A 22,328-nucleotide genomic window follows, 5' to 3' on the forward strand; every position below is an offset into this window, starting at 1 on the left:
CAATGTATATCATGTATTTTTTTTAGATTATTCATTCTGTTATTTTAGAAGTTACGGGGGGGGGGGGGAGGGTACACACATTTTACCACTTTGGAAGTGTCTCTCGCGCAAACTATTTAGTTTAGAAAAAAATGATATTAGAAACCTCAATATCATTTTTAAAGACCTATCCATAGATACCCCACACGTATGGGTTTGATGGAAAAAGATTTTTTGATCAAGTATGGGGAACCCCCAAAATGTATTGTTTTTTTTCTATTTTTGTGTAAAAATCTTAATGCGGTTCATAGAATACATCTACTTACCAAGTTTGAACAGTATAGCTCTTATAGTTTCGGAAAAATGTGGCTGTGACATAATCGGACAGACAGACGGACATGACGAATCTATAAGGGTTCCGTTTTTTGCCATTTGGCTACGGAACCCTAAAAAACAGTTTAAGTAAATTTCACCAAAAAAAAATTTTCTTTTGTTTTATTTTTTAAAATTTTGAACGTATTTGTACATAAAAAGTTAATGTTATGGTAAAACTGGCACAGAAATATTTTTTACGATATTACGATTTTTTTTGTAAAAACTAGTTCTTGCTTGTCAAATTTTCACATCTATCAATAAGGATATTTAGACAACGCCCCATAATGGCATCATCGCGATCAAAAAGGCGTTTTGCACTAAGTTACGATAAGAAGATGTTTTTTTTTACATTGGTATTAACTCTGAAACTAGGCGAAATCCAGAAAAGTTTATATGACATTTAAGTCTCTAAATGTTATCAGTAATACACTGTCAAAATATTTCGGTTTCCTCATGTAGCACCGTGTATATTATTACTGTAAGTCTATTATACACAGACGGGTTCGAGATGTATTTTCTGATTTCCGACTTTTCTGATTTGCGTAGTTTGTGTGCGGGAGTGATAATTAAGAAGATGGGCAAGCTTATTGCTACGCATCGCGCGGGATTTATTATTTGTCACCATGCCTGTCACGTTCTAACAATTATGTAAGGGTAAAAGTGACGGGCATAGTGATAAGTGATAATAATAGAACCATGCTGTCACTGCTGGTATCATTTTATATGTCAATCTCATGTCAATTTAGTTCGCCTGATTCGGGAGGCAAGATTAGGACAATTCAAAAATACCACGAGAATTCCGGCCTCTGCCTCCAACCCTTCAACCGCCAATCCCCGACGATTCAACCCCAGACCCTCTCAACTTCTAACCCCGGATTGAAAATCAATCCGGTTTGCAATCTCTAAACCGAATACAGAACCTCTTTCTTCTCGCAAATGTCGGTTAAAAAGTGACGAGTGAGTGAGTGAGTGAAGTCTAAAGAAAGTAATGAAACACACGGATGACGGTTGACAAGTAAGGATTTTATTTCATAAGAACAGAGATTAGCATAGACATATGTTGTTACATGCCTGTACTAGATGGCGCTAGGAACTATATTTTAAACTTATTTTTATATATAAACAACACCCCCACTATATCAAAATAAGAAATAAACTAATATTTAACATGTATAAACCAGTGAAACTATCTTTCATTAAAAAAAAATATTTTGTCTCTACAGGCATATAAAATAAAACATGAAGTTATTACACTATTCAAGTGAATATAAAAAAATGATTTAGTGATAACAGAAATTAAGTAATAAAATCATTTCTGAACCACACCAAGTGTTTTCATAAACCTGTAATGTTTCACCTTTTGTTAACAGGTCAGCGGGCATGTTAGCGGTTGGCAAATATTTTGTTTCAACAATATCATTATCAATCACTTCCCTAATGAAATTATATCTAACATCAATATGTTTAGAACGCTTATGTGACTGATGATTATTTGCCAGCTTCAATGCGCTCTGATTGTCTACAACAATTTTATTGCTAAAACCCATCAGTTCCACTTCAAGGTTTTTCAAGTAAATGGCTTCACGGCAAGCTTCTGATAAAGCCATGTACTCACTCTCACATGAGCTCAAAGCAACAGTCCTTTGCTTTTTGCTCTCCCAAGAAATAGCAGAACCAGACTTCATAAAACAAAAACCTGTATATGACCGTCTGTCAATGGTATCACTCGCCCAATCTGCATCTACAAAACCTACGAGTTCTGCTTTTCCTTTGGAATATTTCAAACAATAGTCTTTTGTTCTCAATAAATCTCTTAAAATTCTTTTAGCATAGTTCCAATGAACTTAAGAATAAGAATTATTAAATTGACTCAAGTAACTAGTAGCATAAGATATATCAGGCCGAGTTAATACTGATAAATACATCAAGCTACCTATAAGTTTTTGATATGGCAGGTTTTCCTCACAAAGATTGGTTTTTCAACATTCAATTTACATTCTATAGGAGTTTCAACAGGGTTGCAATCTTCCATATCAAATTTTTTCAACAATGTCTCTATATAATTCTCCTGATCTATAGTAATGAAATTTTCATCTTTATTTATATTAATTCTCATGCCTAAGTATTGTTTTACTTGACCCAAATTTTTTAATTTAAACTTTTGACTCAGTGCCTTTACAAGATTATCTTTTTCTGTACTATGATTTGAAAATATCAAAAAATCATCAACTTAAACACCAACAATAGTTTTCTTATTATTGTTATGATTTTTAACAAGTACACAAGGCTCAAGTTTACTCTTAGTATATCCTAAGTTACACAAAGTTTCATCAACCTTTTTATACCAAGCAAGTGATGATTGCTTTAAGCCATAAACAGCCTTTTTTTAATTTTAACACTTTATTTGAATCAATGACAGGAAAACCTTCTGGCAAATACATAAAAATGCTTTCTTTAAACTGGCCATTAAGAAAGGCTGTTATTACATCTAAATGAGTGATATCCATATCTAACTGCACACTCTAAGCAAACAGTAACCGCAAAGTTGAGTGCCTAATTACAGGGGAGAAGGTTTCTTGATAGTCCACACCAAGCTTTTGTGTGAAACCTTTAGCTACTAGCCGCGCACGATATCTCACTCTATTGTCACAATCACGTTTCTTTTTTAAGACCCACTTACACTCGCTTCTGTCTCTCTTCATTGATTGTGGTCAATCTTTCTGTGACGTCCACTCTTCTTGGTGAAGCATTTTCTGAAGACAATTGCTGATTTTCAGATGTCAATTGTGACAGAGCATCTATTCTACGAGGTACACCTTCTAAAGACTGCTGCTGTCCTTCCTCTTGATGTTGATCACCATCATCCACTTCGAGGTACTCTGATTCAGGGTCACTGGAGTTAGGCTGGTTAATTGGCTCTAATTTAACCACAGATTCCTCTGTCAACTCCCCCACTGAATCTGTGTTTTCTATACATACTGTATCCTCATTCTTTTTCTTCTCTAGAATCACTACATCTCGACTTGTTGTGATCTGATTCTTTACTGGATCATAAGCTCTGTAGCCTTTTATGTTCTCAGGAAATCCTACAAGTATGTGCTTCTTGGGCTTTTTGTCCCTTTTCGTCCTTTTTTCTTTCGGGATGTGGACCATGACAGGGCTACCAAAGATGTGCAAACCTTCTAAATTAGGCTTTCTTCCTGTCCACATCAAATAAGGAGTTTTATCTATCCCCGATGCTACTGATCGGTTCTTTATGTATACGGCAGTATTAGCAGCTTCTGCCCAGAATTTCTTGTCTAGGCCGGCTTCAAACAAAAGACACCTTGCTCGTTCCACGATCGTACGGTTGCTTCGCTCACTGAGACCATTCTGCTCTGCTGTGTAGGGGTTGGTTTTCTGGTGCACTATACCTTCATTCTTTAAGAAATCTTCAAATTCTTTACTACAGTACTCACGGCCTTGGTCCGTTCTTAAAAATTTTATTTTCTTGTTCCGACTGTTTTCCACCATTGACTTGAACTCCTTGAAATAACTTAATGCTTCACTTTTTGCTTTAAGGAAATAAATGAAAGTCATTCTGGTAAAATCATCAACAAAAATGATGAAAAATCTTGCATCACCAACTGAGTTTTTTTCCATAGGACCACAGATGTCACTATGAACAACTTGAAGGATCTCTGTGGCTCTTGTGCCTGGTGAGAAGGGTAACCTTGACTGTTTTCCTTCACAGCACACTTCACAGTTTAATTTACTACCCGTGAATGTTCCAGGGAAATCTATTCCGTCCACTAATCCGCGCTTCATCCTGTTTAAATCACTGGCATTTATATGTTAAAACTAAAAACAACACCAAGCTGTATGCTATCTTCGTCAACAGCTGATGGTCAGACCTGGCACAGCCGTCTGGGTCATATAAATTATATGCTTGGTGTTGTTTTTAGTTTTAACTTGTAAACACTATTGACTAGGTCTGCTTCTACAACTAAATCGCCTAGTTTGTTGCGAATCAAACATTTTTTACGACCAAAATGTACACTATTTCCATTTTTGGTCAATTCACTGACCGATAGTAGGTTAGTCGTAAGGTCTGGCACGCACAGGACATTTTTCACGTTCACTTCGTATCCGTGATTTGTCGTAATTTCCATATCTCCGGAACACAAAACAGGTACTTTCGTATTATTTGCTACAATAATCTCAACTAGGTAACTCTTTATTTTGCAGCCAAGCTTCATTCGCCGTAAAGTGCTGACTTGCACCGGAATCCACATAAAAATCGCTTTTATTGAAGTCTCCACTAAGAAAAACAATGCTAAACGCGTTAGTCTGCTTTTTCTTTTCTGTTTTTTCATTTAACAGTGGACATTGGCTTCGATAATGGCCTGCGTTTTTACATTTATAACAGGTTATGTTCTTCGTGTTTATATTTGAGTTTGACGTTTGAGAGGTTTGTTGTCTATGCTTGCTAGTGTTGCTGTACTTCTTCTTCAAATAACTTTTTGCAACTAATGCTGAATTGCATTTCGTTTCACTTACTTGACTTGATTCCATATCGTGTAATTTGGTTTTAATTGAATCTGCCGTTATACTGATTCCAGAGTGCTCGATAGCCATAATCATAGGCATAAATCGTTCTGGTAAACCAGCTAGCATCAATGAACCTACCCACTCATCATTGATTTCGAAACCTGTACCGAATAATCTCTGCGAGGTTTCAACTATTTGTGTCACATAATTCATCATATTATCACAGTTTTCCAGTCTGATGGATATTAAATGACAAAGCAAAGTAATCCTCCGCGAAAATCCTGAATCGTCGAACAAAGTTTTCAACGTTGTCCACAATTGCTTCGTGGTCTTTGCATTCTTTATATGCACAAATAACGATGAATCAATCGTCAAAATCAGTTTCGCTCGTGCTTTTGCGTCTGCAGTGTCTGCTGCTGCTGTTATTGCAGTCCCGTCTGCTGGAGGTTCTTCCTTCAGATACTTGTTCGCGCCTTCAAGTATCAGCAAATTTTCTACTGCGAACGCCCAATCGTCGTAATTTTCGCGACCCTTAAGCTTCGGCACGTTCGTCAGAAAATTAGAACTCATTTTCACGCACTAAACACGAAAAAACACTAACAATTACTAATATTTTTTATTAAAAATACGGGAAAACGCCCATAACCCCTAAAGAAAGTAATGAAACACACGGATGACGGTTGACAAGTAACGGGATTTTATTTCATAAGAACAGAGATTAGCATAGACATATGTTGTTACATGCCTGTACTAGATGGCGCTAGGAACTATATTTTAAACTTATTTTGATATATAAACAACAGTTTGTTTATCATGTGCTTACCGTCCGCCTCCTGTGTATAACGTGGCGTTGTAGTGCCAATGTCAAAGGGCGTGGTAGACCATCTGTTATAGTCGGGGACCCACATGCTTTCATCTAAAGAATCAAATCCGTCTTTTGTCTTGAACTGGGGCCCTCGGTATTCCGCTGGTGTAATCCTGTGAATATTCATGGTATATGAAATAAATGAGCATCAAATTAATTATATTCTCGACTGCAGCAACTGTTCAATTCGCCACGTTTGAATTGTAATTGTAATACTCATTATGGTTCAATTTAGATTGCGGCAGAATGTGCAGTTTCTACTTCCAATCTTAAACGAAATGGCATAATTTTGAACTTAAATTATAACTATCTCTTATTCAGTAGTATCAGCAGTGTCAGTATTCAGAAATCATTTATTTGTCAAACGTGTGATGAACGTGCAAGTCTCAAAATCAGCTTTATTCTCATTGTGATGATGTGTTATGCTCGATATCAGTTTGTCCATTAATAAATTGTAATGTAGTGGATCCAAAGTCTAACAAAAACTCAAAAGACGAGTCCTAGGGCCCTATCAAAAATGACATTAATCGTTTGCAGAAAACGAAACGAAGCGTCATTTTCACACGTTACCTATTTACGTTTATCTTAGCGTTTCGTTTCGTTTTCTGCAAACAATTGTCTACTGGGCTAGGTCCCTGACCTGAAATCTTCGTAGTACGTGCCCTCTTCCCATTTCCACTGCTCAATGTGCAACAACGAGATGTTTATTTGGAGGCCGTACGCGACAATGTCCAGAAGGCACGCCTCCGTGAACATTACATTCACCGACAAGTCGAACCGGGTACCTGCGGTAATTTGAACATTATGAAATCAATAAGTTTATTGTTCATTAATACTTTATACAACGCTACCTATGCGTACAGAAACATACACTACCTAAATCTTACAAATACCTATAAATAGAAAGTTACTAGCAGAATTTATAAGTTAAAATCGCAAATTGAATATGAAAGTGCACAACGTACAGTAAAATGCAGAGAAAATGTGTATATTATGAAGGAAGGGAGGGGGGCAGGAACCTGAACTTGGAATTGAACCTAGACCTGCTCCTGGACCTGGACCTGGACCCGGACCCAGACCTAGAGCCGGACCCGGATCACGTCCCGGACTCAGACCCGGACCCGGACTTGAACCTGGACCCGGACTCGGACACAGACCTGGACCCTGACCCGGACCTGTACCCGGACCTGGACCTGGACCTGGACCGGAACTTGACCTGGGCTTATCTAGTAAATAAACATTTGAATTTAGATGCTGCTCCGGAAGACCAGAATGGAACTCCCCTGCGTCAAAAAGTTGTTTTTAGGGTTCCGTACCTTGAAAGAAAAAAACGGAACCCTTAAAGGATCAGATTCAGATTCAGATTATTTTATTTGCGATAAAAGTACATGTACATGCAGTTATACGGGTATATACAATTGTTTACAATATATTACATCAATCTTGTGGTATATGAATGTCAAATATTATTATTATAAAAAGTGATCCTTACAATATATTCATAAAACAATTTAATAAAGTGCGTTGGCAAAATATTCGTCAATAGTGTAGAATGGTCTATTTATAAAATAATCTCTTACTTATTTTATGTCAAAGGTTTTTAGATTACTAAATTGTTTTTTGTCGGTACTTAATTTATTAAAAAAAATTATTGCGATATTGTTAAGGCTGTTATTGAAGTGGATAAAGTTAGATTTAGTCTGAACAAATTTCGATTTATTTCTGAGATTAAAATTATGAGTTTCTTCAGCTTTCCTATAGTTATTTTGATTGACATAGATATACACACATATTCGATATAAATACAATGCAGTAACGGTAACGATTTTGTGATCTATAAACATATTACGATGAGTAACTGGTATGTTTTTAGATCCAGTAATAATTCGTAGCGCCTTTTTTTGCAAAAGTAGTATAGAGTTTATGTTCGTTCCGTTACCCCATACTTCTATTACAATATCTGATAATACTCTCGAAGTAGGAAAAGTACACAGTTTTTAGTATAGTTACGTCAGCTATTTTACGAGTAGAAAGACTTTTTAAAGAGTAGCATGCACTAGCTAGCCTTTTGCATACGGATTCTATCTGGTTGGTCCATCTCAGATAAGGATCGAGATCCACCCCTAGGAATTATATATTCAGCTTAAAAAAATGAAACTTGAAACTTCTAAGCCAACGCAATCAAAAGATACAGCCATTTAAGCCGCAAATTTCCGCAAATTTCCGACACTCGCAAGGGAATCAAAACCTACAGGGTACTTCCCGTGAACTTGGAATCTTGAAATTTGGTACGAAGCAACGTCTTACAGCACAGATAAAGGAAAAATTGCGGAAACCATACATTTTTAGTTAAATCATATAATAAAAATATTTTTAATAATTGATATGACTCTATTGTCGTGATAGGTGAACTTTTACTTATATATCTACAGGTTTGTACGGAACCCTCGGTGCGCGAGTTCGACTCGCACTTAGCCGGTTTTTTTAAGTCTAGATGCTGAAATGCAATATGGTTGTAAATAATTACATGACATTTCAAACTGTATCGAGAACTCGGTTTTTTTCTATTAAATATTATTTTCTATTACATTGTTACTTTTAATTTGATTACTATTTACCGGCCGTTCGGCCCGCCTCGCTGCGAGTCTGGTCTATCGCCCTAGCTTACTGTCTGCGTGTGATTACGACAAACTATGGTTATTACGGATATCTATTATAATATATAATAGATATCCGGACACGGTCAAAAAAAATGCAAGAAGTTACGCATAATTATTTAGTATTCACATTAAATTGTAGAAACTCTCGAGAACATGGTGGAGCTTGTTTGTTGTAAAAAAATCAATAAAAGCAATAGCACACACCGAATTTTGTAATATGTCAGTAGAAAGGTATTTTGAAATAGCTGCTATTGAATTATTAGACTACCAATTAGCTGTAATGTGTATTTATCTCACTAACTTGGTCAAAGCAATCGAATTTATAACCATTTTGGAACGAGTCTTAACCAAAGTAAATAACTTAAATTTAAATTGTATTATTGTTGGGGACACCAATATATGCGGAACGCCCACAAACTCTTGGGTATTCAGCATAGGTTAGCTAAGTCAGCAAAACTAACGCACGTGATGGGGCCGACTGTGTACAACCGACTGCCGGGTCATGTCACGAATGCGCCGTCATTAATGAGTTTTAAAATGCAACTGAAAAATGGCTTATCGAGCACACTTTTTATAGTTTTAATGAGTTTTTAGTGTACAAAACAAGTACCTAAAAACTTAGATTTAATATTAATTTTATTTTTTTATTATTATGTAAAATCTTACAAATCATGTTTTGTAAATAATTAATTTTAAATAATATTGTGACATATAATATGAATTATTATGAATAAATATATGAATATGAATATGAATATAGACTGGCTGGTTAGTAGCTCAGAAAACAAAACATCGCTAGACACCTTGTCATGTCATAATTTTACGAGTGAAATAGCGTTTCCAACCAGAGTGACCCGGACAACTTCCACTTGCCTTGATCACTTCTCCGGTGGTCACAAACATCAGCGCATCTCCGGTGGTCACAAACATCAGCGACCACTACGGAGTCCGCGCCAGCGTTGAGTGCGGTCCGCCCTCAGGGCCTGCAAATTTAGTCCGACGCGTACGCAACTGTACGCGCGCCTTGCGGACCGCTTTCGTAGGCGCGATACACAGCGTTGACTGGTCAGAAATATTTAAACGCAAGCAATCAACAGACGACCGAATTCGAGCAGTCATTAATACAATATCTAACAACATAGAAATCTGAAAAGAAAAGAAAAATATTTACCGCAAAACAATAAAACTTGGATTAACAATGACATTCTTAATTTAAAGTACACAATGTTTGACTTAATAGATTTCAGAAATAAATTCCCCGCTAATCCTGTAATAGACAGCCGCTTAAACGACATAAAAACCAAGTATTGTGAATTAACGCGAAAAACAAGGATGCAATACTATAGTAACCTAGTAAATGACAGCACAAACACTAGTAAAACTATGAGGCAATTAGTGAATACAGAGTCTGGTAAACAATCCAAAAAATGCAATGATTTTACCGACGTAATAAAAAAAACGAATGGAACTAGCTACCCCACAAAAAAAGAATTAATCAATACTTTGAATAAGCAGTTTGTCTCAGCAGCAACGCACTGTGGAGCCCCACGCGCTGACCCTTCCCGCGCACTCTCCGCATTGACCCACAAGCGAAATCCAAACAACCGCTCGCTTTTTTTGCAGCGCTTTTCTACGGCTGAACTTTATAAAATTATTGACAGGAAAGTCGCTATAAAAAACACAAAAGACCTGTACGGTATTTCAACAGAACTGTTAAAGCTGGTCGCGACTAACCTGGCAATTCCATTATCCGCACACTTTAATGAGCTACTGCGTAAGGGCGAATACCCCCAAACATTTAAACAAATTAAAGTTTGTCCGATATATAAGGGGAAAGGGAAAATGAGTGACCCCAACTTCTACAGACCCATTTGCATAATACCAGCACTCGCTAAAATACTAGAAAATGGCATAGCCTCACGTATAACGGCATTCCTAAACGAAACCGGCGAGCTGTCCGAAAGGCAGTATGCATATCGTTCAGGCAGATCTACTACAACGATGGCTCGTGAAGTCATTAGCCGCATTTGTGCAGCACGCGAGGACAAGAGAGAGGTCGCAGTACTCTTTTGTGACCTCTCTAAACCCTTTGATGTAGTGGATCACAAGGTATTGGCATATACTAAACGATCTGTCGAATGCTGACGACGTTAGCGAAGTGTTCATGTACGCGGACGACGTAGCAGCCGTTGTAACTGCTGAGAACCTGGACCAGTTGGAAGTCCAACTAAATGTCACAGCCCAACAGATTCTCAACTGGTGTACCATGAATGGACAACTGTTAAGCCTAACAAAAACGCAATTTATACAGTTTGATATATCAGGCAGGAAACGACGCCCCTTAAACATACACCACCAAGGCACTACCATCAACCAGGTGGCAACCACGACATTCTTGGGCTTTCAACTTGACCAGGGCCTGACGTGGGAAACGCAGATAAGCGGGGTATGTGGCAAGCTTAGCAAAGCCTGTTTTGCACTGCCGAGGTTAAGACAGACCTTACATAGCCAGGCGGTGCGCACATGTTATTTCGCGAGTATACAAGCGATTATTCAATATGGTTTGGAGTTCTGGGGACGAGCAGCGGAATGGCAGCGCGTGTTTCGACTGCAAAAACGCGCCGTGCGCACACTAGCCCGTGCTAGATACGACGACAGCGCTAGTACACATTTTAAAGCACTCGGGATCCTAACACTACCATCCCTATTAATTCTTCAAATAGCTGTATTTGCTAGGGAGAACATGTCGCTATACGGCAAGCGAGGCGATGGCGCTGCCCGGATCACCCGAAACGTGCACTTGTTAAAAACAATCTCCTATAAAATTTAAAAAACCGGAAAGACTGTGTATGTTGCTGGTCCGATAGTATACAACAAGCTGCCAGTCTCCATCACAGAAGCGGTAAAGCATAGTTGCTTCAAATAAAACTAAAAAATTGGCTCGCCAAACAAAGCTTTTATAGTTTCTAAGAATTTCTAGATTATAAAGAATAGTGTAATATAATTAACTAATTTAAATTGATAGATATAAGATGTGTATAAGTATGAAATTGTGACCTGTAATATCTTTTTACTAATAAATTATATCTATGTCTATGTCTATCTTAACTTGAGTTGAAAGAGATACGCATAACTAAACCTCAAAAAAATTGAAAACCTTAATTTATCTTAAAATATGAAATATCTCAGCACTTAACTAAAGATTTTTTTTTTAATTTTGTCTAAGTAATATGTTAAGCATAGTGCCTAAATTAATTTTTCACGGTTAGGCGTATCTCTGTTATTTCAAGATAACAGATATACGTCTGACACAACAGAGTTATCTGTGCAGCTTACTGTACACTCGCTTCATTTCGCTCCTACTTGGCAGCAGAACGCTCGTACATATTGTAACACACTATGTAAATAAGGCACACGTTATAATGTTTATTTCAGAATCACAGCAGCATCCAATCTTATAAATCTTCAAACAAACTTATTGCGGGGTCACACCCGTTATCAAAACTTATATGGGCTCACACCCAACACTAACTTATTGAATTGAATTGAATTGAATTTCTTTATTTGCCAGAATACGTATGGTACAAGATGATAACAGAAAAGGGTTTACATATAAGTGTCAGTATTCAGTCGAAACACGACATGCAAAAATTAACATAAAATAAATCAGTATAGAAAAATTAAGAAAATAAAACAGTGGCTAAATTTTTCATAGTAAAATAATAATAATAGTAACATCCACTTGTAACAATTCGAAAATTAAATAATAGAATGTCCAAGAATAAATAAAACTTATAAAACTAACATCGATAAATTAAAATTTGATATTAAAAGTAAAATTGCAAAATGGATGTCGTATATAATTTATTTAAAAGTCATTGGGAGAATACATTAAAAATAAGATGTAAAGAAATATACATAAACTCTACTACTGAAAATTTTACTTTACTAATTTCTGCTCTAAAAATTCCCTAACACTGTAAAAGCAATTTTCAGACAGCCATTTTGTAATCTTATTACTAAATTGGTTACTATTAATTTGCTTTAGCTCATCAGGAAGACTGTTGAATATAACTATACACATATTGTATGCATTTTTGTGGTATACAGTAGAATGTGAAGGAGGCTGATATAACAAGTCCTTATATTGCGCTCTACGATTTCCGGCAAAAACATCAAATCTCTTTTTAAAAAGTTCAGGGTGTTTTTTCACAAATAGACATGCTTTTTTGATGTACATGCAAGGCAAAGGCAAAACATTAAATTTTTGCAAAAAAATTCTTATCATGGGCTCACACCCAATACCAGACCTATTTGGCTCATACCCAAGACCTACAGCTAACAAGGGCTCACACTCCAGATCCTAACTACATCGGGCTCATACCCGATACCTAGTGCGACGAGGGCTCACACGGCTCACACCCAATGTCTCAAAATCAATTCGAGCTCACACCCAACTCATAGACTTAATAATCAACTAAACTGTTAGTATAAATCATAAATCGAAATGGCCACTCGGCCTACTAAACTTATTAAACTGCGCACGTCCGTACGGCTCACCCGCTAGAACCAAAAATGCCAGCCGCACGGCGAAACCCGCACCTTTGCCTTGAGAACCCCGCATAGCCGTCAGAATGGTCAATACACTTACTGTTTAATTTCTGATTATACGTAAAGTTGCATTTATTAATTCAAAATTAGGTATTAAATAATAATAATATCGACCGGGTTGGCCTAGTGGGTAGTGAGCCTGCCTACGAAGCTGATGGTCCCGGGTTCAAATCCTGGTAAGGGCATTTATTCGTGTGATGAGCATGGATATTTGTTCCTGAGTCATGGGTGTTTTCTATGTATTTAAGTATTTATAAATATTTATATATTATATATATCGTTGTCTAAGTACCCTCAACACAAGTCTTATGAGCTTACTGTGCGACTTAGTCAATTTGTGTAATACTGTCCTATAATATTTATTTATTTATTTATAATATGGTTCTGATGTCAGTGTACGTTTGAATGCTGGGCCTGTTAGACCAACTCACCTTTGTAGGCGTAGCAGGCGGCCCTACCAGGCCCACGGGGACAAAAGTGACGTACGCGAAGCTCAGCCGACGCGGACGCGTGCCTTAGTTGAAACACCATGCACGTGTACTGCACCGAGTCGTATATTGTCATCTGTAAATATGGTACAGTCAACCAATTTGATTCCTAGGCCACTATAGAACCATGCCATAATGACTTCTACGACAGTGCTTATTGAGTGATGCGTGACAAGTATCTAGTAGTAGTAAGAGAGGTATGGGCATTGTGAATGTCATCTCGCTTTGTGTGGTAGGGCACAGCCAGTGGATGTCATTCCAGATCTAGAGCAGAGCTGGAGAAGTACCTTACAGAAAACAGCAGCCAAATAACACTAGACCCTACTCATAGTGTTGTGGGGGAGGGGGGAGTTGGAGTTGCAGGCGTACATAGGCTACGGAGACTGCATACCATCAGGCGGGCCGTATGATTGTTTGCCACCGACATAGTATAAAAAAAAAATAAGAGAACGTCTCTTTGTTCTTAACTTTGGCAACCAGACTAGTTGTTTCACATTCTGAATGACTCACGTTGTATTTGATGAGCTTGACATTGTTGTTGTTCGTGGTCAGCTGGAGGCTATCTCTGTATATAATATTTTGTTTCTCATAATTGTCGCATTCGCCAAAACGCATCAGCGTTCCGAAAGCGACACCACCTGCAAAAAAACATCATAATATTCTATAACAGACAAAAAATACAGCACATTCCCGTATATGACAATGTCTTTCATTTGGCATATTTCTCATATCACCCGCTCAATGTTGTCCTTCAAATTGGCTGCTAGACTGTCTACAATACAGCGTGTCTATGCCTACCATACATGAATTGAATTCTGAAGAAACAAAATGTTTATCTTATATAAAATCGATGTAGTTGAATTATTTTGTAGTTGAAACATACCTACACCATTTAGATTAATTGTAAAGTGTATCTGTCAAAAACACTCAGTGATGTCGTTGAAATGATATGGGTAGTCGCGGTAAGGAGGAATGCTACACTGAATATGATAAGATCAATATGAATGCACGTACTGCGCAATATATATCTGTGCTGGTTGATTTCCGAGATGGTGATGCGTTGGAACTTGTCCAGGGAATCCTCGATCCAGGGGAAGTAGCGCTGCATATCGAGGAAGCGTGATGGCGCGCCGCAACCTGGACCGTACACGCCCAAACCAAGCTGCGAATATAATATTATTTAAGTTACGCTGATTAAACTTAAATAAAGTAGCAGTCGTCAGGTGGCCCTTATTTTCTTTTGAGTAGTATATATTTCTCATAAATATGTCTAACATTTACTTAAACTGATTACGTGAATAAGATTTATGCTTTCGGGTTTTATTTTATTGAGACTTATGAAGCAATAGTGCAAAAAGAAAAATTTACCCATACAAATTTTAAATACAGTTTCTAGAGTAGTTTTTGTGACGCCGTCACTCGGATAATGCCATAAAAACGAACTACTATGTCTCGGGTAATGCGTATTGACCTAAATTGAACCATAGCTAACGAGCTATGTAATAAGAGAAATTGATAATAGATGGCGTTACTCTGTGACAAGCGCTGTAAGGTTGAGATTACAAATATTGAATAAACAAACAAATTAATGTGGATAACATCACAAGTAAGTAGCTAAAGCACTTGTCATGGAAATCAGAAACAACGACGGTACCACAAACACAGGTACCACAGACCTGAGAAAATGTAGAAAAGCTGTGATAGTCTTAGGGCACTTCTCCGACCCGAGCGTATTGTGTGACTTTGGTGGCCCAATTTTTTTAATTATATTTTAATATTTGACCTTTCATTCTGATAGGACCTAAATAAAATAAACTGGAGCTTAAAGTATAGTAAATTGTTAACCAAGGGATGAAACGGTACCTTTCACGCGAGTTAAACAAATATGCAAATTTGCATAATCAGTACCTAATTAAAGTAAGTCTTTTTACTTTGGGAGAAACTTTTTGCGATAACTCAAAAACAGCTAAACTGATCATGTCCGCTATAGTTTTCATTTAATGTCTTTCTTAAGCTCTACTTCCACGATTTTTTTCATATTTTTTGGACCTATGGTTCAAAAGTTAGAGGGGGGGGGACACATTTTTTTTCTCTTTCGGAGCGATTATCTCCGAATATATTCACTTTATCAAAAAATGTTTATTGAAGACCCCTATTATTTTTGAAAGACCTTTCCAACGATACCCCACACTGTAGGGTTGAAGCAAAAAAAAAATTCACCCCCACTTTACGTGTAGGGGAGGTACCCTCAAAAAAATTATTTTTTTATATTTTATTGTACGACTTTGTCGGCTTTATTGATTTATATATCCATGCCGAATTTCAGCTTTCTAGCACTAACGACCACAGAGCAAAGCCTCGGACAGACAGACAGACAGACAGACAGACGGACATGGCGAAACTATAAGGGTTCCTAGTTGACTACGGAACCCTAAAAAGGAAGGAAAGCCTTCATGTGATCATATCAGTTTTTAGTATCACTGAAATCAAACACCTGATCTACACAGAAATCGACTGTAAATAATAATAATTGTCAGTTCACATTTTACTTTTTTAAGTTTATGTAGATTATCACCTAAACCTCAACATATTACAATAAATAGTTATAATGGAGCTTTGCTCGGTCGCCCAGGTACTGTTGTTTAATTATACAACTCATACAATTAAACATATACAAGTAATACATAGGTATCATACATATATATACATACACATATAACAATTATGAAAATACATATATATGCATACACAACGAAACGTTAAGAATTTAGGTGTACATATTCCCATTAGTCCTCGTCCCTCATTACCGACGCCCTACATGAAGCGGGGACAGCTGGGAATACACCAGAATTTACCATAAGTATATTTTAAAGGTCGTTTATTTAATAGTTTTAAGAGCCCGGTAACGATTTTAGAGCAAAAATATAAAATTGATAGATTTAGTCGTTGAATTTCATTTTTTTTTTCTTTATTGGAGAAACAACAGAAGCAATTACAATAATAGTATAAATGATAAGTTATATATTGCAGTAGACGTGCACCTACCTACTAAAACGCTCTCACTAAGAACTATACATCATATAGGTAGGTAATGCTACTAAAATTATGGTGGTAAATTATACAAAATGATGTATAAGATGAGTTTCAGCAAATGTTGTACATTGTTTAAGTATTAAAATTACGTTAGTTACGTTAGTCGATTTTCAGAGAAACTTGTCACTTGTTTTGAAGTAATTTCTGGAGAAAATTGATTTCGTCTAACTTTCATTTACACTACTTCAAATTTACAATAACAAAAATGTAGTTAATTAATGTTGAAGTACAGGATATGTGTAATACAAAATTACCATTTTATTAGTAGTACAAGCTTTACAAAATTTACAAATACGATCGAAAAAATCAGTGCTTTACGCGCGTTTACCTAAACGTCCATCAGAAAAAAAACCATTACTAATTAAGTGACTCTGTTTTAAAAAAATTGATGTATTAAAATGAAAGATAACAAGACGCAATAGAAAACAATACTTGTTATTACTAATAGCTAACAAAAGGTGTACAATTTCATCACTAAATCAGTATTCTATCAATTTGACATGTTTGCGACTAATATCGATAACGGCCTGTTAGGGTTACTAAGGTCCCGTTCAGACAATGAGGGCTACCGCGTTTAATTACGTCGCTAGGGGCGCTAGTGTAGACGGGGAGGTCTTTCAAAATGTCTAACGCATAGAATTTTGGTGGGTTGTAAGTTTTTTTATCGCGAATTTCAACTCCTTATTCATAAATGGGATAAATATTTTTTAACACAGTTGCTCAAAAAGTGCTACTTTCCGTAGCTGTTTAGCGTGCGGAAAGTTGGATTTCGCGAACTAGTGCTTTTTACTTTTCCACTTGTTCTAATTCATGACTACTTATTGATGAGTGTTAATGTTAGTTTCCTTTAAAAGTCGCAATCAATATAAAAAGCTACTGTTAACGTACAAATAATAAATATAAGCATATTTCATATTTTGTTACTTACCTCTTCATCATTATAACACATTTATTTTTTAATATTGAATATTGAAAAACCGTTCTTAATAAGTTGTCTGAATGGAACGGAATAGTTGCCGAAACGCCTGTCAAAGCAGAAGCGTTTTTTCTTACTGCAAGAATGTTTTATGTTTCCAAAGGCAACATTCGATATTGTTTTCATACAATTTAAATATACGATACAAAAATAATCGTAAATAACGATACTTAGGTAATAAGTAATAATAGTATAATATTTTATATTTACAATTGTTTCTGTCTTATAGAAAATGCATAAAAAAGTAAGAACTTGTTGTTTTTCTTATTTTTTCGCAACTGTATTAAAAAACGTCGTTCGATACACGTACGAAAATGTCATTCTTTTCCCTCGACTCGGTGCTCGTGAAGTAATGACATACTTCAACTTCAACTTCAACTTCAAAAATAATTTATTCAAGTAGGCTTAATAATAAGCACTTTTGACAAGTCATACAAATATAAGTACAATTATAATCATTACCTAATTAAACAAATAATAATAATAATAAATAAAAAACAATGAAATTGGTAACAATTAACAATAATGTAAAAGACAATGTCAAACACAACATACTTTCCGCACTAGCATCGAAATGTACTATTTCCATCTTCTTTTTTCATTATTTTTTTTAAAACTTTGTACATTAGATAAAGTTTAATAAAGGCAATGGTTTAAAAAAAGTACCAATGCCAACTATAATATATGCAAAATTAATCAGGTTGAAAAAATGGCAAATTTAGATGTTGAAATACCTTTACAGTACATATGGTGCTACTTTACCGCATATTACGTTACTGTGTCTGTTCAATAGCGAGAGAGTGGACTGTAATTCGAAAAAGGGGGGCGATAGGGAATGAAATTTAGGGGCCGGTTGAGCAAGAAAGTTGTGAGATATTAAGATTAGAATATTAAATTAAAACTAAAATGTGAAATAGTGTAGGGCGAAGTTACCTTTCAGTCCGGGAGTTGTGGGGCTGAATCGTTGGTCGCCGTTGAAGACCGCTGGTGGTGATTCTGGCTGTCCTTATCGCCAGCTAGAAGTAAGCTCAGAACCGTTACCTTGAGTCGTCCAACTTAGACCTCGGATTTTCCACTTCGCGGATGTGCCTGGTGTCCTTCGTCCACACAACACTGAGTCTAAATGCTAGAGACATGGTTGGCAGTAGTGCTTTCAATAAGTTGCGAAAATTAGCGAGAACGACGAAATACGATGTTAACTAGTGGTAGGTTGATGACACACTGACTCTGACGTGTCTATGACAGAGCAATATTCAAATTCCAACTGTGAGCTGGTGTTGCCACAGTAAATACGAGAAAATCTTATAGAATACAAGGCCAAAGCTGGACATTCCGCCCACTAAAATGCATTTGTATTTTGACTAAGCGAAAAGAACAATAAAAGTGAAACAAGTGCGATAATATTAAAGCTAAACGAAGAATGGACAACACAAATGTAGCGCATTAAAGCGACTACGCAGGTAGTGGACACAGCTTGACCACAGGCCGTTTGTACAACCCTGTGGCAGTGCGCACAGTAACCACACGACAGATCCCGTCAGATCCGGGGTGTGTGTCGATAATGCGACCCAGGGGCCACTTCATTGGGCTCGTCTGCTCGTTCACAACGAGCACAAGTGTGCCAACTTGGACGTTAGGGTGTCTGTCGTGCCACTTCATCCGCTGCTGGAGAGTATGCATATACTCCTTCGACCATTTGTTCCAGAAGTCCTGGTGCATCTTCTGAAGCAATTTCCAGCGTTGGAGAGGGCTAACCCGAACGTCTGAGAAGTCTTCCTCAGGTACGACCGATAGGGGTTCCGTGGTGAGGAAATGACCCGGTGTCAAGGCCGACAGGTCGTTGGGGTCGGTGCTGAGAGGAGTGAGTGGCCTGGAGTTGAGTAAAGCCTCGACTTGGGCTAAGATCGTCGAGAATTCCTCGTATGTCAACCTTTGGTTCCCGACGACACGCGACAAGTGTGTTTTAACAGCTTTAATTCCAGCTTCAGCGAGTCCTGAAAAATGTGGGCTACCCGGCGGGTTGAACTCGAAGTTGATTGTATGGTGTGCGGCAGCATCCTTCACTAAGCGTTGCAGGATGTTGTTCGCACCGACAAAATTTTTACCTTGGTCAGACACTAACCGGCTGCACCGACCACGACGAGCGACGAAACGCCGAAGTGCGGCGAGAAAAGCATCCGAGGACAACTCGGTGACGAGCTCGGTATGAATGGCCTTTGTTGCGGTACAGACAAAGACGCAAATATAACCTTTGTATGTCTTGTTACCACGTCCGCGACCGAGAGCGATGTCGAAAGGCCCACCAAAGTCAACCGCTGCGCTCGAGAAAGCCTTCAGCTGGGATATTCGATACGATGGTAAGTCGCCCATGAATGGCGCAGGAGCACCCGGTGGCCGAACCCGAAAGCACTTCATGCACTTCGATACGACTGCATAAATAGCCCGTTTCGGACACATAATCCAGAAATGTTGCGCTAGCAAGTTATGAAGTGTTTGGATGCCTGGATGCATGAACCGCTTATGATAATCATCAATAAGAAGGAAGGTCAGCCGATTGTCGCGAGGTAGAAGCAAAGGATGCTTCACGTCGAAGTCGAGAGAAGCTCGCGACAGGCGACCGCCCACCCTCAAGAGACCCGCGTCATCCATGAATGGGGACAGTTTTCTGAACGCTTTTGGGAGAGAGTTCGAATGATTGTTCAAAATGATTTCGATTTCCTGAGCGAAGCTGCGCTGCTGCACGAAACGTACAAGAACCAGGAGTGCCTGCTTTATTTCGAAAGATGTTAAAGGACCGCGTAGCCACTTCCCGGCCGTTTTTCGGTTCTTCGCGTTATTCGCGAAGCGACAACAATACGCTAAAACACGTTGAACTGTTCTTAACGACGAAAACTTCTCCAGTAAGTTGTCGATTAGTGCATTGTCATTGGACACTACGAGGACTGTAATCTTTTGCTCATCATGGAGAACGTCCCTATCTGGCAGCAGCACTGACTTAGGCCAGCTCTCAGTGGGGTGCCTGAGCCAATCAGGCCCGCTCCACCAGCAAGTTTGGTTGACTAAATCTTGGGGAAGCAAACCACGCGATCCGCAGTCGGCTGGATTGTCAGTGGTTCTGACATGATGCCAAGAATCGGGAGGAATAACGTCTTGGATATGACTCACACGGTTGGCCACGAACGTTTTCCACCTGGACGGACACGACTTAATCCAGGTCAACGTCACACTTGAGTCCGACCACGCAAAGATTCTGTCTACCGAGTGGAAAGGCTTCAAAGCCTCCACGACCGAAGCCATCAAGTCAGACAGCAGAACCGCTGCGAGCAATTCGAGACGCGGCACCGACAATTTACGCAATGGCGCGACCTTGGACTTAGCACACACGAGCTGTACGTCGACGTCACCCTCCTCAGTTACTGTACGGCAGTAGATTACGGCACAGAAGCCACGTTCTGACGCGTCACAAAATCCGTGGAGATGTAGCACGTCGAATTTCCCGACTAAACGGCGTGGCACAGCTACAGCACTCAGCGACGAGAGTTGAGTTTTGAATTCCTGCCATTCCAGCCTGATGCTTTCCGGGACATCTCCATCCCAGGAAACGCCCGAAACCCAAAGCAATTGCATCAGATATTTGGCGAGAAATGTTACAGGCGAGAGGAAACCTAATGGATCGAAGATTCTAGCTATCTCCGACAGAATGGTGCGCTTGGTGCACCGACCGTTAGGAGCAGCGGCGACACGAAACCGGAAAGAATCTGATTGAGGTTGCCATAGCAAGCCCAATATCTTTAGAGAAATATCAGTCATTTCTTCGAAATGTTTAAAGTCTTCCGAGTACAGATCAGAAGACGGAAGACTCTCCAAAAACTCACTACTATTGGAGGTCCACTTCCTGAGGTGGAAACCCCCTGACGACAATATTTTCGTAAGGTCCACCTGAAGTAAACGCGCCTGCTCGACAGAATCCGCTCCGGTGACGACGTCGTCGACGTAGATGTCACGAGCGAGAACAGTTGAACCACTTGGGTATGCGGCTGCAGAATCACTGGCAAGTTGAGCCATTGTACGAAGAGCTTGGAATGGCGCAGCAGAAACCCCGTAGGTTACCGTTTTAAGACGGTAGTCGCGCACAGGACCGACAGCAGAAGGGCGCCACAAAATGCGCTGAAATTCAGCGTCTTCATCAGAGACCAGGATCTGCCTGTACATCTGTTTCACGTCACCTGTGAAGACGACGGCATGCCAGCGAAAACGTGTGAGCAGATCGAAAATGTTGGTCTGAAGCTTGGGCCCAGCGAGAAGAGTAGCGTTCAAAGACACCTCGTTGGCGTCCTTAGCGCTTGCGTCGAAAACCACGCGAAGAGGAGTGGTGACGGAATCGCGCAGAATTCCATGGTGAGGTATGTAATAAAAGTGGCCTTCGCTTGTGGAAGGAGGTTCCACTTCTTCCAAGTGACCACGAGCCTCATAGTCATCCATAAATTCCACATACGCCCTTTTGAACTCGGGGTTGGAGTTCAACTTGCGTTCCAACGACGTGAACCGCTTGAGAGCAATTTCACGCGAATTGAGGAAGGTAGGTTTGTTCGCGGGATCGACAAATGGTAGTGGAACTACGAACCTGCCTTCTTCATTGCGATAGTATTTTTCAAGAAAATAGTCCTCGCAGCGTTGGTCCTCCTCAGATACGAAAGGTTTAGTTTTTCCCAAAAATTTTTTATAGAATCATCAAGCGACAAAATCTGCGA

General features: G+C 38.6%; 1 protein-coding gene across 1 annotated transcript in view; it reads right to left on the minus strand.

The window, feature by feature from the left end:
- LOC133531278 (uncharacterized) overlaps window positions 1–22,328 on the minus strand; it is a 57,281-nt gene that overhangs the window by 2,530 nt on the left and 32,423 nt on the right. The window contains exons 8-12 of the mRNA XM_061869409.1: window positions 14,523–14,670; window positions 14,019–14,146; window positions 13,452–13,584; window positions 6,390–6,534; window positions 5,708–5,862 (exon numbers count right to left, since the gene is read on the minus strand). Of these exons, the coding sequence (XP_061725393.1) occupies window positions 5,708–5,862; window positions 6,390–6,534; window positions 13,452–13,584; window positions 14,019–14,146; window positions 14,523–14,670 (709 nt within the window). The remainder of the gene's footprint in view (window positions 1–5,707; window positions 5,863–6,389; window positions 6,535–13,451; window positions 13,585–14,018; window positions 14,147–14,522; window positions 14,671–22,328) is intronic.

Source organism: Cydia pomonella, chromosome 25, assembly GCF_033807575.1.
Source record: "Cydia pomonella isolate Wapato2018A chromosome 25, ilCydPomo1, whole genome shotgun sequence".
Classification (NCBI taxonomy): Eukaryota; Metazoa; Arthropoda; class Insecta; order Lepidoptera; family Tortricidae; genus Cydia; species Cydia pomonella.